General features: G+C 38.5%; 3 protein-coding genes across 3 annotated transcripts; 2 read left to right on the forward strand and 1 right to left on the reverse strand.

Moving 5' to 3' along the window:
• The first annotated feature begins 6,386 nt into the window (after window positions 1-6,386).
• Window positions 6,387-12,167, forward strand: LOC108372557 (cuticle protein 16.5-like). Its single transcript, XM_017628282.1, has 2 exons — window positions 6,387-6,514; window positions 11,286-12,167. The coding sequence occupies exons 1-2, from the start codon at window positions 6,512-6,514 to the stop codon at window positions 12,165-12,167; spliced, it is 885 nt and encodes a 294-aa protein (XP_017483771.1). The 5' UTR covers window positions 6,387-6,511.
• A 7,863-nt stretch (window positions 12,168-20,030) lies between these two features.
• On the forward strand, window positions 20,031-20,543 carry LOC108372559 (uncharacterized). The gene is made up of 2 exons (XM_017628284.1): window positions 20,031-20,050; window positions 20,121-20,543. Exon 2 carries the CDS (start codon window positions 20,121-20,123, stop codon window positions 20,514-20,516), a length of 396 nt encoding a protein of 131 aa, XP_017483773.1. The 5' UTR covers window positions 20,031-20,050; the 3' UTR covers window positions 20,517-20,543.
• Window positions 20,531-21,770, reverse strand: LOC108372558 (cuticle protein 16.5-like). The gene is made up of 2 exons (XM_017628283.1): window positions 21,687-21,770; window positions 20,531-21,445 (listed from the first exon to the last, which is right to left on the reverse strand). Exons 1-2 carry the CDS (start codon window positions 21,687-21,689, stop codon window positions 20,615-20,617), a joined length of 834 nt encoding a protein of 277 aa, XP_017483772.1. The 5' UTR covers window positions 21,690-21,770; the 3' UTR covers window positions 20,531-20,614.
• Between the last annotated feature and the right edge of the window lie 3,021 nt (window positions 21,771-24,791).

Here is a 24,791-nt window from a genome sequence, read left to right on the forward strand (position 1 = left end):
AAAATAAAATATTTTTTAAGATGCTACTGATAAGGGTTTTAGACACGCTCGTCACGATTTTACATCAAATTAAAACCTTACGAACCTTTACAACTGTCGAAGGGGCTGTCAGTTTCTCTAGAAATGAGGAGAATTTCCCAATAATTAAATGTACTATGTTTNTATAATAGTTTCGCCTAACATAGCCCCATGGAAGACCAATAAAGGGTCTATGAATTCCTGTGAAGCACTCTTTCCGGTGAGTATATCTGCCGAGTCATTGCCAATGACTCTACTGTGCCCCAATATCCAAAAGAGGTAAACTGTTAATTTTTATAAAAATAAAATATTTTTTAAGATGCTACTGATAAGGGTTTTAGACACGCTCGTCACGATTTTACATCAAATTAAAACCTTACGAATCTTTACAACTGTCGGAGGGGCTGTCAGTTTCTCTAGAAATAAGAAGAATTTCCCAAGAATTAAATGTACTATGTTTTAAGGCTCACTGATCTCTGTATCACATTCAAACTTTTTCGGTTCACATCTGTCAAATCAACTGACAGTTTCAGTCGAGTAACACCATATATTTGTTTAACAAAAGTTGACTTATTATAAACGAGGGAACATATCTAAAATTAATTTATGATCAAATTGTGAAATAATAACAGTAATTATATTTATAAATTAGGGATAGTTGGGGCCGTCTGCTATGTGTTCAGCTCAAACAATTTGATCTATGCCCCAACAGTTTTTTTACGATTTTTTATTTTATACGAAATTAGTCATTTCCAAAACTTCGGTCTTTTCATTTTAAAATAAAGTTATTCAGGTTTTGGGCCCTTTCAAAATTGTAGACTTACACATCCGTCCAATTAACTTGTTCATGTACTACTTTTTGTCAAATGTAACTGGGTGACTACCTATGTGCACTATTTTGCTTTATTACTCAATTGTTAAGTTTAAAAGTTGGTCTTATTGCTCAACGAGAAATGAAATAAAGCAAATTTGTGTTATTTCACATTTAATTCACCCAGCAGGAAACAGGATGGCATCACTACGATGGCCTCATTTACATATATATTAGTGGAATTCGCGCTTCTGTGTATTCGCTGTATCCTGCGTAAGTGTAACTGGTAGAGCGTGTGGTTGTTGTTGCATGTGTATTTGATGTACCGCTAGCAACAACAAATCACACGCTCATGTAGTTGCAATTACACAACATACAACTAATACACAGAAGAGCGAATTCCCCTATTATAAGTTCTAAATGTAAAATACTCGTAATTTGATTTTCGATCAAGCTAAAGCTAAGTTTTAGTTCACTGCAAGAAACTGTGGTGAAGTAAAGTAAAAATCCCATTTGAAATTGAAATGGTTATAGCCATAAAATAAGGTGTTGCATTGTCTGTTAATTGATCTGTGCAAATTTTATGATTATTCTGAAGAAAAATACACATTAGCTTTGCTTCGGTTTGTGCCTCATATTTATGTATTTACTCATATGAATATGTATGTATGTTTATATGTACATACATATCTATTTACATAAACACTAGAAATGATACAAAAATGGCACTATAATGCATGTTATTAATCACTGCAAGAAATTAATTGCAATTCTATCTTCATACACATCAACTAGTTACTCATAAAATCTCGAACGTTAATATCTGTTCACAAAGATAGACTACATACTTTGTTGTCTAATTTAGACAACTCATAGAAACATTTAATTGCAGTTTAAGCTAATTATGAAAAATTATTGCACTTCTTGAATGTCTGATAGATGGGTTACACATAAGTTTCAATATGGAATTGGCTAAATGTTCTGGCATATAAGAATTTTTTCAGTATTCTAATTTTGAAATCACATTTTCTGCATCCGCATTAAGTCTTGCTTATTGCTAAAAGTGTATGTAAATGCAAAAATTATGGCTGTAGAGACATAAAAAAGGAGAAATATTGATTAGCTTAAGAACACTAATGGCAAGTAGAGAAGGCGACAAAGCAGTGGCGTAGCCAAAATATGCAATTCATGATAGATCATTTCAGAATAAGTAGTTCCGCTAGAAATAATGATAAGTAATAAGAATACATTATATGTATATAAGTATAAGAATACATACACATTTTAAAGCTGAATCAACGGTTCTTGTGTGCCTGATCATCTTCATCTTCTTTTATTGGCGCTGTAACCGCCTAAGCGATTTTGGCCGAGTCCAAAACAACTGACGCCAATTGGAAATGCCAAGTGAAGCCAAGTCCTTCTCCACCTGGTCTTTCTAACGCAGCGGCGGCCTTCCTCTTCATCTGTTACCAGCATCGCGTTTCCTCCTCCTCTGCGGTATTCACCATCGGCAAGGCGCAAAATCCCGTAAATCTTTCTTTCGAATACTCCAAGAGCCGCCTCATCGGATGTTGTCATTGACCATGCCTCCGCACCACACACCATTACAGGTATGATGAGTGACTTATAGAGTGTCATCTTTGTACGACGAAAGAGGACTTTACTTCTTAATTGCCTACTCAGTCCAGTCCAGCAAATACTTCGTTTTGTGCTCGCTCACCATTCGCGTTGCTTCTCTATCTAATCCTGGGAAGGCAGAACAGACATAGCCCTTTTTCTTATCGAGAATGTCGGGCATACGCCACTCTTGTAAAGTGTTGTGCCAGAGCGCTTCACCCACAAAGTCACACATTCACATTGTCTGAAACTTCGTTTGGCATCAAACGGCTTTCGGAGATCTATCCCATTTCTGACGGAGCTGGTGATATTGGTCAATGTAATTTTGGTCAGCCGTATTTGTTCCGCAGGGATACCAAATTCCATAAGTCACTTAACTCTGTGATACAATTTTCGGGCGCATTTCTTGTCGGCAAGGATCTCAAGCGCTTCGCATTCACGTATTTCGGCCTCTCTCTTCTTAATCCAGCAAATGCGGCTTCGTGGTTCTTTCTGGCTCGCAGAAATGCGACTACTTCTTCGGCGGCTATACTTGTTTAGCGGGAACTGTGGTTCCACTGCTCACGTATGTCGGTTTATTGAAGAGTGCTCGCAGAAAGCAGCTGTAAGGATCAAGGGGCGAATGAATTGGCGGTCTGTCGTCATTGCAGCTTTTCGACGTTAAGGTTTCCTTGCGTTGTTGGGCGCACATTTTTTGCTGCACAGAGGCGGGTGCATATCTTGGCTGCAACAAGAGAGTGCTCCGAGTCGATGTTTGGCCCTCGGAATGGGCGGAGATGAGCGAGATGTTGAAGAATCTCGCTTTGATGCGGATGGGTGGCTGGACGTACTTCCACGGAGTCTCTCTCCCACCACAAATCTAACACTGAATTTGCGCTCCTTTACCTTGCCTTATCCCGTCCATCACGTTTATTGGATGGCGATGATGGTGATGTCAGCTCTTGTCATTACGAGGATCAACCAGCCGGGCCGAGGCACCTTCCTCATTAAGGGACCGGACATTCAAATCATAGCCCTTTATGCGTTTGCCATGGTCGTCATCAAAAGAGGGGGGTCTCATCCCAGGCATGTTTGTATTTTTCATTGGGCGGGGTTTTAACGTGGCGAGACCCAAACCCATCGCACGCGAATTTTAACGCCTTCTTATTTTAGGTCGCTCCCAAACGGGAGTTTCGTCGCTACCCATAGGATACGTGGATGTAAATATCCGGACGTAGCTAGCTACGATTCGAACCGTATGCACAAGAATCACTTCTGGCCACTACCAGGTGAATCGAAGTCAAAACATTTTCCCACTCCGCCTCCGCTACAATACTCTTTAATAAAACGCTGCTATTTTATAGCTGCTATTTCGGTGTCATGTTTTAAGTGAGTAATTATTAACGGCGGAATACCGGCTTAAATTAACTTTATTGTTCAACGTAATGCAAGGTATTTCCCTGTTGTTGTTATTTTTCCTACTATTTTTTATTATTTTTTCTTTTAAGGTGTGGCTATTTAATGCATTTTGGATACAATACAAAATATCATTGAACATGAAAAGTTGACAGCTAAAAAGAAAATCTAATAAAACCGACATTAACAAGTAAAGAAGTATAAGTTCGGGCGAAACTGTACTTTATATACCCGGTGCAGGTATCAAATATCGTCGTTTTAACTTTGTCTAAAATACATTTGCATGATAAGCAGAAGTGTTTTTTTTTCTGTTTTGCTGAGTAAGACTTAATGGTATAATTGAGCATAGCTTGGTAGAAATCGATAAAAAAGTTACCGAGCAGGGTGTCCAGATTGTTTAGAAAGAACAAAGCCATTTCTGAAAGAAAAAGCAATTTTTGAAAATAATTTATTTTAAAAATGAGATCTTGTTATAAATTAGTTTTTAAAACCAAAAAACGGATATAATGCCATCAGGGTAATAATAAAAAACACAAATCACTTATATGATAGTGATGTACAACCAATTTTCTTTAAAAATATATTCACACTTTTGAAAAATATTTGTATTAACACATTTCCAAATAGGACTGCGCAATTAATAAATTTATTATAACTCATATTAATTGATTAATCGCACAATCCGCTTATAAGCGCTCGGCGCTAAAAATAAAATAAAAAAAGCTATAATAGAGCGAAATAAGCTGTTCCCACAAATGAGATTGCAAATTTCACATTCAGCGGGAGTTGTCACAAACGGTGGTTTAATATTGGCAAATGTTCGATATGCTACAATCAATAACAATAAAAAGTGTTGCCACATCAAAATTAAAGCTCTAGCTCCATAACTTACTTATCACGTGTTACGACGCATTTACATTATAGCTCACAAAATATTGACTTGAAGGGAAAAAATCGCAAAATTTTCACGCGCAAATATCCAAAAACAAGTAAGAAAGCCTAAGCTCGGGCGGAGCCGTACATTAAATAACCGGCGCAAGTATTAAATATATGACTTTCACCTTTCCGAAAGCTACCGCTACAAGGTAAGCCGGGTGTGTTAATTTTGAGTAAATTAGAGTCCTTAAATTTCGAAATATTGAAGTTTCAAGCAGTTCTGAAATTTACCGTTATATGAAAAGCGGCCTCAATTTTAGTCCGATTTCAATAATTTTCAACGTTTTGCTTTTATGTGGCAAGCACAATAACCATACCGAGTTTGGTAGAACGGTTACCGAGATACATATATGTGATCATAAATGGGCGGTGCCACGCCCATTTTCCAAAATTTTATCATAAACGTATTTCTTGGTAAAGAATTGTTGCAAGCATCAATTTTGAATAAATTAGCTTTAATATTTACTGATTTATCGAAGATTTTGTATTCCTCTAAATTACCGTTATATGGGATGTGGGCGTAGTTATTGTCCGATTTTAAAAAATTTCGTCCATTTTGTATGCTGTGCCAAGGCCAACCACTGTGCTAAGTTTGGACGGAATTGGTGCAGCGGTTACCAAGATATACACTCTACACACACTATATCAATTTTGTACACGGACGGACGGACAGACGGACGGACGGACAGACAGACATGGCTTAATCGACTTCTCTATTCATTCTGAGCATTTATGTATACATTTGTCTATATCTATCTCGATTCGTTTTGGCTGTTACAAACAACCGTTATGTGAACAAAGTTAATACACCCTTGTGCACAAGTGCACTCGGGTATAAATAAAAAGAATATTCGCAAATTTAATTGATTGAAGATCATATTTAAAAAAAAAAACTCATATTGCTAGCTGCCTTAGTGGCGATCATACATATTTATGTACGTACGTATGTAAATTCGATTATGATATTTCTCGCGACACCTGTGATCTATGCAAATTTCGAATTCAATTGAAGAAGAAGCTGTGCAGCAATTGTAGATGTAAGTATGTATGTATGTACCTAGCTAATATCAGCTGCTGCAAATACATACATAAATAATCAACATGCGCTGAGCGTCGAGCTTTGGGTATAACCAGTCAATCAATCAGCCCATCAGGCGGCGTGTCGGTCAGTCGTTTGGTTTCTTATCCACCAGCACTGATGATCGCATTTATTTTGCAGCCACCCTTGGGAGTCGAGTTGGGAGGGGTGTGAGAGCTTGAGGATCGGCAAGTATCAACACTTCTGTTCTCGCGCATATTAACAACAGCAATAACAATAAGAACAAGCTCTATGACAGCAACTCAAACTGACAACCTAAAACCGATTAGCTCAGCAGCGTCCAAAATGTAGTAAAAAAAAGTTTGCAAAAAATATAAGAAATAAATAAATGTTGTTACTTGGTATGCTTATCTTACATTGTTTGTGCTGTTGTGTTATGGTTTTATGGCACAGCTTTAAGTTTGTTTTGGAAAATAGGCGCGCGAAAAAATGAAAAAAGCTAGAAGTATAAAAAAAAAACATTTTGAAGCTTCTTCCAAGTATAAATTGGTGTGTTTACCTTTGTTGCGGCAGCAGTTCTTAATTCACCAGCAAACCACAAAGGACGGGTACGAAAAAACGTAACGCGCCTCTCAAACAAAGTACAGAGATTGACTATCTACTACTGGAGATTTCGTGTAGAAATTAGTGCTAAAATGGTTAGTGGTATGGAGCATGGGAAGAAACATACAAACGTACATACATATGTATGCTTATTGCCAACTAGTATTTCATAAAAAATGCATAAAAATGCGTTAGATAATGTAACTTGGTGCTTAGATTGAACGCTTCGTTGAGAAATGTGTGATTATGCACAACAAATAATTGCGAACCAAGTGAATAATAGTTTGAGAATTTAATGTGAAAAAAAAATCTGAATTTTGAATACACAAACTTGTACATACATAATGTCATAATGACATGAATAAGATAACAAAGTGATTTTTGCATTGCAAATTCAAAAAAAAATTAAATCTATCTAAAATTCTTGGCATAACTGGATACTTTTCGTGACCAGAGTTTTATTATGGATTTCTAAATATCCTTTGGCTTCCTAAATTAAAAATTGGAAAAAAACATTGCTGTGTGCTGACGAATGCTGGCCAAAAGCACGTCCAGAACAAAATGGGTACGGAGCCTGTCCCTCTAACCCCAGCAAAGCTCCTGATGCGTCCTTCTTGCGACAAATTTCACTCCAGCTAAAATGATACTAGGCAAAAATCGTACTTTCCTGCTTTGATAATAAGTTTTCGAAAATAGTTCTCTTTGTGAGCGAAAGGTACAGTGTAAAAGCTCGACCCCGGCTGCATCTCAACTTTAAGCGATGACTCTAAGCTAAATAACAAGCTTTGCAGTCTTACACATGCACACATAATGTGCTCTGACGTCTCCTCGTCTTCAAGGCAATCACGGTAATCGCTGTCTGTGGAAATACCAATCCGGTGCATGTGAGAGCGCAGATGATTATGGCCCGTCAGATAGCCCACAAGCAAATTGATATCGACTCTGTTCAGAAGATGTATGTCTTTCCTAGTGAAATGATAACTAAAAGTCTACCTCTCCCCAAGATTTACTGCGTTCTGAGTCCGCAAAGCGGTTCCGGTCCCACAAGTACGGAAGATGAGCCATCCCTTGCCAAATCGTTGGCGGCCTCGTTACCCACGATCCTGCAGTGTCCTGGTACCCAGCAGTAATACCATGTTCTTTGGCGACAAGAGTTTAATAGTGCCAAATCACCCCTTGATGTGCTTGGAAGTGATCGTCCTATTGGAAAGGGCCTTTATGGCCGCCTAGCAATCTGAAAATATAACTATAAACGCGCCTTTAAAACCCTTTTCACGGTTCAGTTTTGCAGAAATTGAGATTGGTAGTAGATATCTCAGCCTGAAAAACCATTGACCAAGTACCCATTGCAATAGGAAGTTTGCTACCTGGTCCGAAGACACCCGCTCCTGTTCTGCCCACCAATTTTGATCCGTCTGTGTACCACTGTACATATCTGGGATCTAGTTCAGGTAAACCATGTTTTTAAAAGTACTGTCAGAATTTTGCATATGCAAATTCCTTTTTGCAAAGATGCTGATGCTTGAAGTGGGGTCCAGCCTAGGATCGACTCTTAGGCCGCGGTAAGAAACCTTCTTATTGCTCCTTGTTCAGACGTGAAACGTCAGTTTTTTGGCAGCGTTTTGGCCACCAAACGCAATATAGTTCGGTATAGCCATTTTATTAGTTTGGAATTTTGACCCTATGTTCGACCGAAAAGCTATCGACAGGCCCTCCTGACCAACTAGTTTCTTTAAGGTTGAGCTAAATATTTTTTGTTTCGCCGATAAGAGTTATAAGCCAACGTTTATTTTTCAAGTTGCTTGGTAACAGTTATTGCCTGACGTTAATATTTACGTCGTCTGCTAAGAGTTATTTCACTCTCTCCTTTAATTTTCATCATCTTTATCTTATTCTCCATTTCCATAACTAAAAATCTTTGATTATTCACGGCCGTCTTCTCTGTATACGGGAATATGAATGGATCCTTAACATGGAAAAGTAGATGTTGTGCACATCAGGTCACGCTAGTGATATCACAATGAACCTTATGGCTAAATTGTGACCCTATACATCACACAATCTTCAATTTCAATAAGGTTAATGAAATGGATGAGTTTTCTAACTTTTTGGTAGTCTTTATTTCTTCAAAATGTGTCAGACATAAATTATGTCACATAATGCATTTTGTATTAAAATATGGCTGTCGAAATAAAATAATGGTTATAAAGGTAGGCTACATATTTAAAATAAAATTATGGGTTTTTAGACGAAAGATGTTTAAGAAGGTTTTAATTTGAAACTATTTGGAAGAGGATTGCCATCGGTTTGAAAAGTAGAATTTGATTAAGTTATGCACAAGCTATATGAAATATTAAAATATGTGTGCCAAACGAAAGAGTGGAAATAAATCTTTAATTTGAACATTTAGGACCGTTTTCGCAAGTAGGTTTTAAATACAGATTTTGTTTTGGAAAATATTTTTGAAGGGCAGATAAATTTTAAAAGCAATTTGAGAAAACGTAACTTAGATTATCTCCGAGGTATTTGACCTTTTCACCACTGGTTTAAAAAGTTAAGTTCACATTATTTAATGAGTTAAGTTAATTNCAGATTTTGTTTTGGAAAATATTTTTGAAGGGCAGATAAATTTTAAAAGCTATTTGAGAAAACGTAACTTAGATTATCTCGGAGGTATTTGACCTTTTCACCACTGGTTTAAAAAGTTAAGTTCACATTATTTAATGAGTTAAGTTAATTACAAAAAGGTGTATATTAACCAAAATGAGTTTGAAACGGCTTTATTGTAAAACTTTATTTAGGAGGGCGGCCTCGTATTTGAAATGTCCAATTCAATTTAAATCATCACTTAATTCAAATATGCATCCCAACGTCAGATGAATGAGATTCAAGAAGGTTTTAAATTGAAATACTTTTTAAAAGGGTTGCCACCTGTTTGAAAGGTCGAATTTAGTTATTAACTTATACACAAGATATGTTTAATGATATATTTAAATATGAGTATCAAACGAATAAGTTTTATGAAAGATTAAGTTTGAAAATACTTCCGATTAGGGTTGCCAACTTGTCAAAAAAACATGTCTATTTTACTATGTATATACAAATCGTCGTTTAAAGTACAAAACCGCGTATCGTCATTCTGCAAAACCGCGTAACTGACATTTGCTGCCAAAAATTGGATTTACTCATACAAGCTCTTGGCTCAATCTTTATCCATTCGTTCTGAAATATACTAGCCAGAAATGCGATTGCTTTATAACAAAGAGACCCATTTTGAAATATGAGTGCTTTTGCTCTCTAGAAAATAATTTATTCAACCTCACATACGCGGTTTTGCATTTTGTTGATGCACGGTTTTGTACTTTAAACGACGATATACATATGCTTCCAAATTTCCAATGTTGTAGTTGCAAGATCATAAAGAAGATTATGCACCCCTGGCAGAGATTTCGTAGGTAGAAATAAGACCATCGGTAAAGCTCAAGTATTCAGTGTACGATTATCGAGTTTTTATGTTTCTTAGCACCTATATTCTATATAGGCTATTTCAATTAAAGGCTTTTTATAGTTAATCTACATTATAACATTGGCCATGAAAATGTTCGTAAGTATATAAAAAAATTTAATTTTTTTAAATGGTCCTATAAATTCGAGTGTTTTCTTTATTTATATTAGATTAAAACGGTTATCCATTGTGTGTTATGTTCGGATTCGCAATGAAATTTCAGCTACACTGTTTTATTTTCAACACCATTTTCGAAGTTTGTAGATTGAAATAATGATTTAAGTACTAGGTCTGCAAATTGGCCTTGACACCATTCAAACATATTTTCATGTCAACCTTGAGTTTTTTCAAATATATTTTAATATTTCGTTTAATTGAATTTAACGTTTAAACAGGTGGCAACTCCCTTCAAAATATGTTCAAAGTAAAGCATTTCTCAACCTGTTTTTTTGACAACCATATTGAAGTATTTCATTAAAGCAGCAGATTAAATTTAATTGGGCTTTTAAACAGGTGGAAAGCTTTTTCAAAAATATTTTCGAAGCAAAGCCCTGCTGAGGTTCGTTTTTTTGACTTGACATCATTTTGTAATGTTTAATTTAAGTGTTTGACTAAATTTAATTTGACTTTTAAACAAGTGGCATCCATTTTAAAAAATATTTTCAAATCAAAGCTTTCTTAGACCATATTTATACTTGTGCGGAGTTGAACTACACTTTCGGCAGAGAGCGGATGAAAAGAAGTTAGTGAGAAAAGAAAAGAAGTTTTGCGCCGAAAATAAAAATCGCCGCGAAGAGAAATGTTTCGATTCCGCGTGTGCGAGAATTTATTCACATTATTATTTATTTTAAACTTTTTAGCGGTGCACGCACTAGCTAAATTTTTTCTATTCGCAGTAAAAAAGACGGCGCTCAACTTTATGAAATTCAACTTCTCACAGGTGTAATTAAGGTCTTAAATCGCATTTGATTATCGCCCATATTGGCATACTTCATTTAACTTATTAATTAATCAATTTTAACTTTCTAACAGGTGGCAACCCCTAAAGTATATTTTCGAAATAAATCGTTTTGGAGCGCGTTTTGTTTGATACCCACATTGTTGTAATATATTATTAAACCTTATGAAGTATGTCTTTTAACTTTTGGAAAAGGTGGAAACTCTGTTAGAAGAATATCCTTTATATTAGTCCAGGTGAAGACTATTTGCGAACCAAATTTCATTGAAATACGTCCAGCCGTTTTAGCGCGGAAGAGCAACAAACATACTCGCACACTCATGAACTCACAAATACATATTCACATTTATAATATTTATTATTTAGTAGGATTTTCACAACTTCTCCTTATATGTACTTCCAGAATTCATTAGTCAGCATCACTTTACTCGCTATGGTTGTATGCATCAACGCAGATGTCTCGCATTTGTCGCGTAACTATTTGCCTCCCTCATCGGGATCTCGTACCGTCACGTTTAATGCGGCTACAGGATATTCGAACGGTGCTGGCAGCAGCGCTCATCGTTACTCAGCACCATCGAGCTCATTTAGTTCCTCGTCACGTACAAGTGGCTTTTCAGTGCCTGCTGCACCATCGCGACAATACCTTGCTCCAGCGGCAGTCCAAAAGCAAGCAGTGAGCTCATATCGTGCTCCATCTGCAAGTTATAGCGCACCTTCGGCGCCGGCAGTATCTTATCGTGCACCGGCGGCTACCTACAATGCCCCAGTCGTTCAACAACATGCTCCGGCCCCCACCCAATATCGTGCACCATTTTTATCGCAAAGTGTATCGTCCGGCTTTTCAGTACCCGCAGCACCATCGAGGCAATATCTTGCCCCTGCTACAGTGCAAAGACCAGCTTCGGCAAATGTATATCGCGCTCCTGCTCCAGCTCCAGTCTATAGCGTACCCGTTTCCGTCAATCACAGCGGTTTGTCGGCTTCACATAGAGCTCCTAATTCATATAGTGCTTCTGCTCCGGCCTATCGTGCTCCAGCGGTTCAGTATCAAAGACCCGCTGCCACCTATAGTGCACCAGCTACTGGTAGCTACCGCGCCCCAGCTGCTACTTACAGGGCGCCAGCTTTTTCGTCAGGCAGTATCTCTACTGGTTCGTACCGCGCTCCAGCGCCCGCTTACAGAGCTCCTGCGGTGTCATACAGTGCGCCAGCCACATCCATTTCGACTTCATCATCCAGTCTCGGTACCCAGTATGCGGCAAATGGTGGATACATTTATTAGGGAAATACTTTTGCGATTCCCTAAGCGCTACATTTTCTTTTTTATTCGAATTGGTGAAAAGATAATAAATATTTGAACTAAATGACCTTCAGCATTTTTAATATGGTTTGGTATCCACAGTTTCCACTTTTTATTAAAGAGCATGGATTTTGTCATTGCACAATTTTTACTTAGCAAATTTTAAAGTCAGATAAAGAATTTTTATTCTTTATTTTTTAAATCGACCTTTTTACAATAATGTATAAGTTTAACTACTCCTGAATATGCATCAACGAATATCAGGCCACTGCCTTAAATCAACTCGATATTGTAACTTGAGAATATTTCGGTTTCCGGATCGAGTCTGGATAAGTAAGAGTTGAGCCACAGCATCCAGTTGTTAATTGTGTTCATAAGGATGCCCTCTGCTGTGCCTGGGAGATGAAACTGCTCATTACCGGGAGCTTAGAAGTCTGCTGTAAAGGTGGTGTTCAGTCGATGTCAGAATGCATTCCGTTGCCGTCCGGAGTGCGGTATTTCGGCAAGTTTGGAACTTCATCTACTGAGTCCACCGGCAAATTGCCTTCTATGTCGCCAACAAAGTTTCTATATCTTTACCCCAAGTGCTACCGGCTAGCGGTTTGAGGATCTTGTTTTAGCTCTGTACTGTATTGACAATTGCGTTTGTGTGAGCGAAGAAGGAGAGCACACTTTCAAAGGTGACTCAATTGTCAGGTTTTTAACCGTCGGTAGGAAGAGTGTAAGACTCCGTGCACTAGAGAAGCGGGAAAGGCCGGAGAGAGAAAACCATTGCCAATCGTGAGTGTTAGAAATTAAACAACAGTGGGAATATAACCACAGCATCTTTGGGACCAATGGCTTTGAAGGTTGTGCATCACTTGACGTTTGGCCTTTCCACTGAGACGTGATTCCACTACTTCCATCTTTCGGTTTGTTGAAGCGTCTTCTCACGTATGGAAGTAAATACGTCCAAACAACTGGCAGTCTATAGCAATACAGGGCGGCAGGCTACCGTGTCCACCTTGGCATTCAAATCGTCTGACGTGGTTTTGTTATTATGGCGAGGGTATCGCCCGTTAATGCACTTCAAGCGCACATAGAAAAGGCTTTCGAACACCTCGTCTTTCTCTTCTGCGGGGGTGTGGGCACAAATACGGGAGGTGCTGAAGAATCTGGCTGTAAGCTAGTCTACCGGGTTGAACGACAGTACTCGCTGGAGGAAGGAGAACAGGAAGTTCTATGTGTAAGGTTGTGGAGTAAATATCCGATTATTTTTGTATATTCCATCATTTTTATTTATTTACATTTCGTTAAGTCTTTTATTGCTGACCAAAACATTTGGACAGCATTAAAGAAGAATACTGGATAATTTCGTAAAAAAAAAGATTACAGCCTCCTCTGTCTGTAACGGTACACATAACCACCATTGGCTGCGTACTTAGTGTCGTAGTTCGAAGAGCCGGCAGCTACGATTTCTTGAATGTTCGAAGGGGCAGAAATTTGGGTACGAACTGCAGGAGCTGGAGCTGCATAGGCGACTTGTGGAATAGAAGCCGCAGCAGCAGGAGCTGAGTAAGAGTATCCTGCATTAGAGGCAGCACCACTGTTGCCATAACTAACGGATGGTGCGGAATACGAAGGAGCAGAGTACGATGCGGCAGCAACTGGGCTACGAGCTGGGGCCGAGTAGACGGAAGCTGCATGGGAGGCAGCGGCTACTGGAACGGAATGTACTACTAGACGAGGAGCAGGCGCTGAGTAGACTGGAGCTGAATACGAGGCAGCGGCAACCGGAGCGGAATGTACTACTGGCCTGGAAGCTGGTGCTGAGTAGACTGGAGCTGAATACGAGGCAGCGGCAACTGGAGCAGAATGTAGTACTGGCCTGGGAGCTGGAGCTGAGTACACGGGAGCTGAATACGAGGCAGCGGCAACTGGAGCGGAATGTACTACTGGCCTGGGAGCTGGTGCAGAGTAGACTGGAGCTGAATACGTGGCAGCGGCAACTGGAGCAGAATGTAGTACTGGCCTGGGAGCTGGAGCTGAGTACACGGGAGCTGAATACGAGGCAGCGGCAACATGAGCGCCATCCCTCCAGGCCGAAGGGGATGCGGCGTAGGAAGCATGACCGCTGGATGCAGCGCCACTACCGCCGAAACCGCCCGAAAAACCAGCGGATGACGCTGGTGCGAAGCTGGCGTGGGACACAGATGGCGCCGCGTAGGTGTTATACGAATTGGAAGACGAGGCTTTGGGTGGCAAATAAGCGTTGCTAACTTCAGCGTTAACGTTTGAGCCCAGGAGGGCAATAATTGTGACAAAAGCCAAGATGTGCTGTGAATAAAAATCATACGAAATTTTTGACTGAATATTCATTCCAATGGTTTTTTCGTGTCCTTTGCACTTACCATTTTTAGTCGGACCTCTAAGGCGGTTAACTCCAAATGTGGAACTGATAATGATTTCGAGAATTCGTGCAACTTTTATACGAGAATCTATTAAAATCGCATCTAGCGGGAGATATGGGCAGATTTAAACGCTGCGTTACTTGTTTGTAAAAGGTGTTCTGCATCTTAATTTAATTTTTTTGTGGCTTAGAGAATTGCAGAGTTATTTCATTAATCTAAACGAGTTTCTTGTGAAATATGTATTTAAAACCAATTAAACGAATACTAGCAGAACAATTGGGTACTAACTTGTATACATTTCGAACGATGATAAGAAGTAATGGAAGGGGGTGCTCATTAAAACCTAGGATCACAGCAATTCACCTGATTCGACAAGATTGATTAAGAATTCCAACGAAAGTATAAAATTCGAAAACCGATGGCATGCTGAAGATTACTGAATTCGCAAAGAAGAAGAAAAAGTAATGCATCCCAAAAGAACAGAAGGTAGCTGAAAAACTTGTTTTAATTTTGACAGGCCATAAATAGTTATTATTTGTATACTGACATATCTATGCAAATAATTTTAGTAAAATTTTAATACATGTGTATGCACATACATACACACATAGATTCATGTCTTCATGAAAAGCTGCAAATTGAGTGTCGACCGATTGAACCCAATCCAATTGATCTGATCTGGCTTAGATGGTTATGACTGGTCGTGCTGCTTTATTTCGGCACCGCTTAATTACCCAACCAAGCATCAGCTCATTTGTCTATTATTTATTTGTTCATTTTAAATAATTAAATTGCGTTTTAGCAGAAGCTCTAAAAGTAATTACATACTAATAACCAACAACTATTAAATAAAAGCTTAAGCACAATTTATTAGTAAAACAATTAGTAGTTAATGTTTTAAATTTCTTAAGTGCTACTTTTATTTGGCATTTCGATTAAATTGAATTATTTTATTAGCTAATTGAAATTTGAGACAGTCGGTGCGATTTTAGTTTATGTGCGAGAAGAAACAAGCTAACCCCCGGTGCGCATACGCAGAAGTCATGGGAAAAATTTTTCTTTTTATTTTCTGCACAGTCTGTGAACCGTTGAACTATTTACTGGGTGCGCTTATGCGTTAAACCTTGAGCATTTGCAATAAAGATTTTCAGCTGTTCAACCGTAACTATGTAAACGATACTTACGGGTACATACATATAAACGAAATAAAGCTGTTACCCCGAGAATATGTATGTATAATAAAATTTTTTCGAATTGAGAGAAAGTGATTAACATCAACTAATTTTGGTATTTTGTAAGTTAAAATATGTGTTTGTAAAAGTGTAGTAAATAGCTTTTATTATAAAAGGCTGCAAACTTTGGCCTCTTTTAAGTGTGGACCACACCTTAGCATCAATCTTGTTTTACTAAAAATCAACCGTTTACTCCGAACGAAGATTAACACCCAACTGGGAAAATTGTACTTAAAAGATTTGCTTATTCCTACGGCACTACAACCGTTTCTCTCCTTTCCGAAGTTATGCTAGCGGTACACACCAAGTGCAGGCAACAGGTGGATTCCAGCATAAGCTCTCGCTAAGTTCGATCGCTAAAAATCTCCAAACGAACAGCAGGCGCCCCTGACAACATGCAACATCTATTTACATACCCCTCATTCTGCCAGATTTGGCTGATTACACAAAGTATCTGTTAATTTTCCAAGTTGTGTATTTTAGGCCGAACTGCTTTTCATTTAGGTGCACTACTGCCGGTCTTTCCACTTTATTCGTGGGCTTCATTGCTTTTGTTATCCACCCATGGATGCCGAGTCGAAACATCTTTTTTCCGGAGCATCATCATCTATGCGTACTATAGGTTTACGCCGACAAGCTTTGTTGCGGCGGCGTGGTCAACTTCGAAAAGAATCGGCGGCGGCGGCGACTCCGGCACGTCTTGCAACGCCGGCGCTATTGCCCATAAGGTAGATCCCAAAGAGCCATGACGCAACTGATCTTATCATGTCATCTCGTCAGCGTTAGCCATTTCCCATGCCAATTCAGATTATAGTTCTAATTCATTATTGAATTAGTTTAAAATTCAAACTTCAAACTTGAATTAAAATATTGAGTTCCTAGCGCTGATCAATGGGCGGACAGAAGAAGGTCTGAGGTATATACATACATACATACCTACATGGCTCTCTGTGTTTTCTACAGATAATTATGTGCTATTCAAACATAAAGAAAACAAACAAATTAAAAAAGTAAAAGGTAATATTGGAGTAATTTACGTCTCTATTAATAAATTTTTGTAATAAATAATCTTATCTACCGTTACCTCTCCATTAAGATTTTATCGTTGGACGGTTAATTAGGAGGATGTATGTTCTGCCTGGAACTCTGAAAATCTCATGTTAAAACTGCCGTATTTCCTCAGCGTATTTCAGGCAGAAGTGGCCGCTGTTAAGAAGGCTATCGAGAGACCAGTTCCAGTCAAATTCCGATTGGAATATAAATTGGCATTAAGGGCTCAAGGATCGCTCAAGGTACAATCGAAACTGGTCTCAGAATGACTAACTTCTCTCTCCGTCGATCGCGTCAGTAAATTCCAAATCAGGCGGCTCCAGAGCACAGTGTCATTAGCTGAAAACTCCATAGCTGATGAATTGGCTATGGAGGGCACCATTGAGGTAATTTATAAGTCAAGTCGCGTGAATGCCGACATCAGTGTCCAATCACCTCCTGTGTCACGACAGACCCGCGTAGCTCTGACAATCCCCCCATGACAACAACCACCTCTTGACATGACCACTCAATCTAACTCAACTAACATCCCTCTCCCTCTGGTTCGACGCCATCAAAACTTGAAGCTTCCTAGGCCTACCGTTAGTTGATCCTGAGCACAATTAAGGGCTATGTTAGCCGTTACACCACAACAACGTGTTTTGTGCATTAGTTTTGAGTGGTAACAGAAGACAATGATGATAAAAATACCGAAAAATTATAAAAATAATTAAAAGATCGCGCGATACGAAGATAACTCGCCTACATCAGCCTTTATATGTAGATGCCTTGAGCCGAATTCCATCTTTTACATCAGGAAGCAATTAGGTTAATGCCCTGAAATTTACTGGGGCATTTTTATTCAAGTGTCACTCCCAACCCAAGTCCGTGTCTACTTCAAAGTTTGAACGGAAGAAATCAGCAAAAAGATTAGCTCACTCTAGATAAGAATCTGCTTGAGTTTCATTGTAATAGACAGCAGAAGGAATGCCTGAACATGATTATTTGATTGGACTTATCGCCGTAAAGAAGTAGAGTTTAATTTTATGTCCGATTCAAATATAAGAATATATGTAAGTACGTAGCTTCGCCTTTGCTTTGTTGGTTCAATCTAAACCTTTCCTTGTGTTAAAACCACTGTACCTATTCAAGTGGACCAAAATAATGAGCATAANTTCATTGTAATAGACAGCAGAAGGAATGCCTGAACATGATTATTTGATTGGACTTATCGCCGTAAAGAAGTAGAGTTTAATTTTATGTCCGATTCAAATATAAGAATATATGTAAGTACGTAGCTTCGCCTTTGCTTTGTTGGTTCAATCTAAACCTTTCCTTGTGTTAAAACCACTGTACCTATTCAAGTGAATCAAAATAATAAGCATAATTTTTCTTCAAAATTAATCATTCTTCAAAACGAGATAAAAATTAAATTTCTCTGATGCTCACAAGTCCAGATATGTATAACTTTGGATCTTGAGGGAAATATATATACCTATTCAAGTGAAGCGAAAAAATAAAGTTTGAAATATAATTGTGTCCTTATAAATAGCAATATCTGGCTGTTCAATCGCCATACAAGATGAGCCGTTCGATAAAATGTATGTATGTATGTACTTATTTTACTCAACTTCGGTGTAAAAAATTCATAACTCAAATTATTGTAGAGTACAACCAATAACACTATACTTAAATATTGCGCAATACTCAGAGCTATCATTGTGATTTTTTCCATTTTTTTAGAGATGGCATATTTAAAAAACTATTTTTTTTTATAAAAAAAAATTGTATATGAAAAATTTTTCAGGAAAAATAATTAAAAAATATTTCTTTTCATAGAGAATTTTCTTTATGTTTTTGTGCTGTAAAGTTTTTAAAAATTNCAATAACACTATACTTAAATATTGCGCAATACTCAGAGCTATCATTGTGACTTTTTCCATTTTTTTAGAGATGGCATATTTTCAAAAACTATTTTTTTTTATAAAAAAAAATTGTATATGAAAAATTTTTCAGGAAAAATAATTAAAAAATATTTCTTTTCATAGAGAATTTTCTTTATGTTTTTGTGCTGTAAAGTTTTTAAAAATTTATCAATCAAGCTCAAATTTCATATTTATTTATTATTTATGTTTATCCATCGACCCTAAAAATTTGAAACAAATCAAACACATGAAGTGTGAACCCCGTCCATTTTGGTATAGAACATTTACATACATACATATACATATATATATATAATGTTTTTTTTTGTTCGGAATACATATGTAGCTTTGAAAAGTTGGAATAACAGATTTGTACTTTTATTAAATTAAAATGCATTTACATAAAACACAAACCTGCTGAAATAAATTAATTTTTTTTAACAAATCTTTACAGCTGTGGATGTGAAAGTTGTTCCGAAAATGAAATCAACAACTCGAAATGTTCCTGCTACTTGTTCATCTCGATTTTTTTGTATAGTGCCGTTAGTCACAAAAAATTTTAATTCACATTTAGAAAGTACGCCCGATAAAGCTCCATTATGTAAGAATAAAAAACTTATTTACATATTGCAATTAAATATTCGTTGTGTCAAATTCTTAATTTAATTTTTTTGTATCAACTCAAACTTACTTGTCGAAGTATTTCTTAATTCATTGCAAACAATTTTTTTGGCAATAACAAATGCCACGCTTCCAAGCAAAGACGAAGCGACTTATTGGGTGTTGTTATTGCAAAGAACCAAAAGCGTTTAAGAATTAAGGTTAACTGCAACAAGAAAAAAGTAAGAATTAAGCAAAAAGTCTTTGTAGAAAAAAGCGAAAAAATCCTCAGCGTCCGCAGGTAGACACTGCGCAAACTTGTTAAACCCGACCACCGTTGGGTGTCGGTCGCACGCTTGCTGGTGGCGACTTTCGACGGCAGTTTGGCAGGCAGGCCGGCAACAGCTCCGTAGGCCACAAAGCGCGTTCCAGTGCCGACGTAGCGTGTGACCGAGTTTAAACAGCGTTTTACGCGCCAATTGGCTTAATTACTTTCGTTTTTTTTTGTACGTGTTTTTGTTTTTCTTTGCTTGTAACGTAGAAAAGCAGGGAAGAAAACAGCGAAAATGAGGAAATTAACGCACGCATCGTATAAAAGATATGCGAAGACGAGCAGAAAGGCTTAGTTGGATGATTCTTGTGCGTTTGGAACGTTGGCTATACGCGCAGGAAGTGTTCGGCATAACAAGGTTGGTAGTAGAAAACTTCATTTCATCACAAAAAATATTTCCAATGTAAACAATATGGTATTTCTTGTAGATGCAGCTCATCGTCTTCGCATTTTACTTGCTCATCACTTCCGTATCAACGCAAACGGTGCATGAGCCAATGACGGAGCATATATACTTCTATCCGCGACCAGGAGATAACGCACCCCCTCACATCTATGTCAAGCCTACGGAGCTGATAACTCGGCATCGCCTTCAGCTTGTTACCGACTGGCCCTACCAGGGCGTTATGGGTGGACACGTTAACAAACCCATCGATTTGATCGCAACCGCCGAAGTTAGCTCACAACCAATTTACTTTCGCAATCGTGAAAGTCTAGCAAATTTGAAGCTCAAGCAGAAGCAAAATATTCTGTATCTCGAATTACCGATAATGCCACAGAGTGCATTTTCACCTAATGGATCTGAGAATAAAGTTTTGGAATGAAATGCATAGAATTCAGAAGTGTAAAAATTGCGTTTTTATTTCGTTTTTAGTAAAAATATCTCTTATTGAACACATAGTTACTTAGAATAATTGCTATTCTAATGACGTCTGCGGTAGATGTAACCGCCGTTGGAACCATACTGAGTGTCAATACTGGAGTATGAAGGTGAGGAGACCGAAGCAGCAGCGACGGGAGCGCTGTAGCTGACTGAGGGAGCAGAGTAGGAGACACTTGGTGCTGAAGCAGCGGCTGAGTAGCTTGGAGCCGAGTAGGAAGCAGCTGGAGCAGGAGCTGAGTATGACACAGAGCGAGCTGGAGCGGCGTACGATACACTAGGTGCTGAAGCAGCGACTGAGTAGCTTGGAGCCGAGTAGGAAGCAGCTGGAGCAGGAGCTGAGTATGACACAGAGCGAGCTGGAGCGGCGTACGATACACTAGGAGCTGAAGCAGCGACTGAGTAGCTTGGAGCCGAGTAGGAAGCAGCTGGAGCTGGAGCTGAGTATGACACAGAGCGGGATGGAGCGGCGTACGATACACTAGGAGCTGAAGCAGCAGCTGAGTAGCTTGGTGCCGAGTAGGAAGCAGCTGGCGCAGAGTAAGAGACGGAGCGAGCTGGAGCCGAGTAAGACACACTTGGGGCTGAAGCAGCGGCCGAGTAGCTTGGTGCTGAGTAAGACGCAGAAGCAGCTGGCGCAGAGTAAGAGACGGAGCGAGCTGGAGCCGAGTAAGACACACTTGGTGCCGAAGCAGCTACCGAGTAGCTTGGCGCCGAGTAAGAAGCATGTTGTGTGCTGGCCGCTGGAGGTAGGTACTCTGAAGAAACTGAGCTAGCAGCGCCTTGCGATGGCGGCAGGTAAGTATTGCTCAGGTGGCTGACATCGGCAGCAACGCACGCAAACACGGCAAATACGATGGCGGCAAAGAGTTTCTGTAGGAAATGAGAAAAAAGAAAGATTTGTATTAGAAAGAAAGGAATTTGGAGGACCGAAATTTCCTTTAAGAGCACTTAAATTTCTTTTTCGTTCCTTAAATTTTCGAAAAGAAATTTTAGCACTGCTTATATTTATTCGCATTTATTTATTTAATTAAATTCTCAGCAAGGTTATTTTTCAAAAGCCGCCCTTTAGAAGTTATGCTCAAATAGTATACACTTGACACTTCACACTAACCATTTTGAATATATGTAGATCCCTGTTGTCTGCACTTCACTCAATCAAGCGATTCAAACTAATACCTTACTACTGCTCGCCGGCATATTTATATGCATTTCGCCGCCTTTTGTTTAATTTTGCACAATAAGCAGACGAATGACTTTACCGGTACTGGTTCTTATGCTAATTTTAAGCAGTACGCAATGCCGTACTAGCTAATATCTTGTTCTAAAAAAAATCCAAAAAATCCCGATAAATTCAAATTCGACTAATAATCTGCATTGTTATTAAGGAAAAAAATATACTAAAATAGACTGAGTGGTGATTTCTGCACGCGTGGTTTTGTGTACATACTTACTTAGTTCCGACCAAAAAAGAACTTAATGACAAATAAAAAATAGAAAATAAAGTTAAAAAAAATTGGCTTGGATTCCATTAGTTGCTATCAACTACGAAATTTGCGCTGTACAGTTGCGGTTTGTAGTTTCAACGCGTCATCACCAGCTTTGGAAAGAACTACATTATAGCAAGAAATCATAAAAAACTAGTACCCATAAGTATTTACGTAAATATGTAGATATGTACATATGTGTACTGTCTTGATTTATGCCTTTTTTTCATCGTCTTTTTTTATTCTTTTATGTTTCTTTTATTAAATAAAGATTATCATAACCATGTTTGTATGTAAATGTTATTGTTTGAAATTTTTTCGGGTGGTCAGAAATGATGTGTGTTCAGTTTCTACTGAAAACCCTGGAACGGCTAATAGATATACACACATACACATCAAAGGACATTTAGATAAGAGACAACTCTCGAAAGCTCAGCACGCTTACACTAAAGGCAAATCAGACGACATAAGTAGCTCTCCGCAATGTTGTTGGACGGATAGAAGGAGCCATTAAATATGCAGAATATGCTTTAGTAGTGTTCCTTGACATAGCGGGAGCGTTTAATAACGTCTCAAAACAAGCTCTAATAGAAAGGATCACCTTGATAGGGACACATCCTACCCTTCGGGCTTGGATAAGCAACATGTTAGGCTGTAGAAACATCTGAGCGCATGCGAGACGTCCATATAGCCACACAACAGGGAGGGTGCTATCACAGCGTCTATGGACGTTTGTGGTAAATAAATTACGGAGAAACATAGAAGGAGGACCAGCCATGCTAAGTTATCATAAGCAGTAAATGTCTAATGTATCTGAGCTCACTGGGACCCTCAGGGTGTGAGCGTTAACGAAGCGAAGGCTGACCTAGTATTATTCCCTAGGAAATACAAGATCGCACCACTACTCCATCAAAGCGAACCACGAAGTACCTTGGAATCGTACTGGACAGCAAAATGTCGTGGAGGGTTAAAGCGGAGGAGCGGCTGAGGAAGTCCTCGGCAGAACTGTATACATTTAACAGGATGTTTGACTGCACTTGGGGACTTTCTCCCGCTCTTTCGCACTGGATATTCTTGGAAATCTTTAAGTCAATACTATTTTATGGAGCACTGGTGTGGCGAACAGCAAAGGAAAAGCAGATAGACTTTAAAAGACGGGACAGTGTTAACAGGCTCTAAATGATCAGTATAACGGGTGCCTTGAGGACAACACCGACGGCGGCGCTCCACGAAATCGTACATATGCCACCAGCCAGACTTGGTAGCCAAGATCCTGGCGTTTACATCTGCCGCGAGGCTTTATCCCGCCCTTCAGCTTGAATTCATAACGTATGGTCACAGTAGTATAGCGTCCATCCTTAACCGGTCGAATAGACTACCTGATACCGCGACTGGGTTTCGAAAGGTTTCTAGAAGCTACAATAGCAGTTGATGGTTGGCATAAGGGCGTGGAGTGGAAAGGGAACGCAACGCATATCTTCACATACGGTTCTAAAATGGACGAAGGAGGCGGGCCTGCAGTATAATGCACAGAACTGGAAAATCATTGGTTCTTTAGGCTACCAGATCACTGCAATATCTCCCAAGCCAAGGTCTTTATAACAAAAGAAGCGGCAGAGATACTGCAAGAAATTAACCCAATAAGCGAGCAAATAAACATTTACATAGACATTCTGGCGGCCATTAAAGCTCTACTTTCATATGAAACAAATTCGATCACCGTCGCGGACTGTAAAAAGGCTATAAAAGGCCACAAAATGTGCTCATGTCTAACTCGAAAAGTTGCAACTTTTTTATAATTCTTAATCGGCTGTCTGGACCTAAAGGAGTATAACAATTTTATTTTTTTCATATGTTTATTTCAACTATTAATGAACGGAAAAAAATTTAGTGAACAATGATTTAAAAATCAAAATTAAAGTTAACAGGGGAATTCTGGCAACTGTCTTTCAACTCACCGCAGACTTTGCAAAGACAAGAATCTTTCATAAGACAATTTTCAATGCTGGCAACTATCTTGAAAGCTTTTTACTGGCTTTCGAAAGACTAATAAGGCAATTCCTGCTAAGATAGCAAAAAGGCTTTCGTAAGGCAAACAAAAGAGAGATGGCAAGGTAATTCGAAAGACTTTTGATATTGTAGGACAAATAAATGACTATAAGTGACCATAATAAGGTCAAGGTGCAGTTATGGTATTTTTAGAGATAGTAACCGAGAGCTCTAGCTTTAATTTAAGTCTAAGTGGAAAGTTCTATCTAATCTTGTTTCTTTGTTAGAGGTTCTTAAATATTGCCAATTTTTTGACAATTTGACCTCGTTTTTCTCAAAATTTGGAGCTGATGAAAACTTTTTACTTACGCATTCGTAATCAGCATAAAAAAAATCAGTGAAGCCCAGTGTATTCTGTCTCCACAGTTTCCTTCTGCGTTAAGCCACTTCGAAGTCATTATATTCGAAGTCATTATATAAACAAACAGAGTCCACGAACTCACTTCAATTCTATGAGAAAATAAATAAGATACCGCAGTGGTCTGGTACCCAGCGATCTGTTACCGTGTTCTCCACGTCGAAGAGTTGAAGAGTTCCAGAAAAGCTTTGGGGTGAAGATCAGTGTTGATATTTTAAGTACGATTGCACTTTTTTCAGTACAATTAATTTTAAAAAGTACTATATTACAATTTGACGATTTTAAGTACAATTTCAACATCAACAAGTAAGAAAGTCTAAGTTCG

Source organism: Rhagoletis zephyria, unplaced genomic scaffold (assembly GCF_001687245.7).
Source record: "Rhagoletis zephyria isolate East Lansing unplaced genomic scaffold, Rhagoletis_zephyria_1.1 Rzeph_scaffold_05858, whole genome shotgun sequence".
Taxonomy (NCBI): Eukaryota; Metazoa; Arthropoda; class Insecta; order Diptera; family Tephritidae; genus Rhagoletis; species Rhagoletis zephyria.

Coding starts and splice junctions, on each gene's coding strand:
- LOC108372559 (XM_017628284.1), top strand. CDS start 20,121: ATGCAGCTCATCGTCTTCGCATTTTACTTGCTCATCACTTCCGTATCA.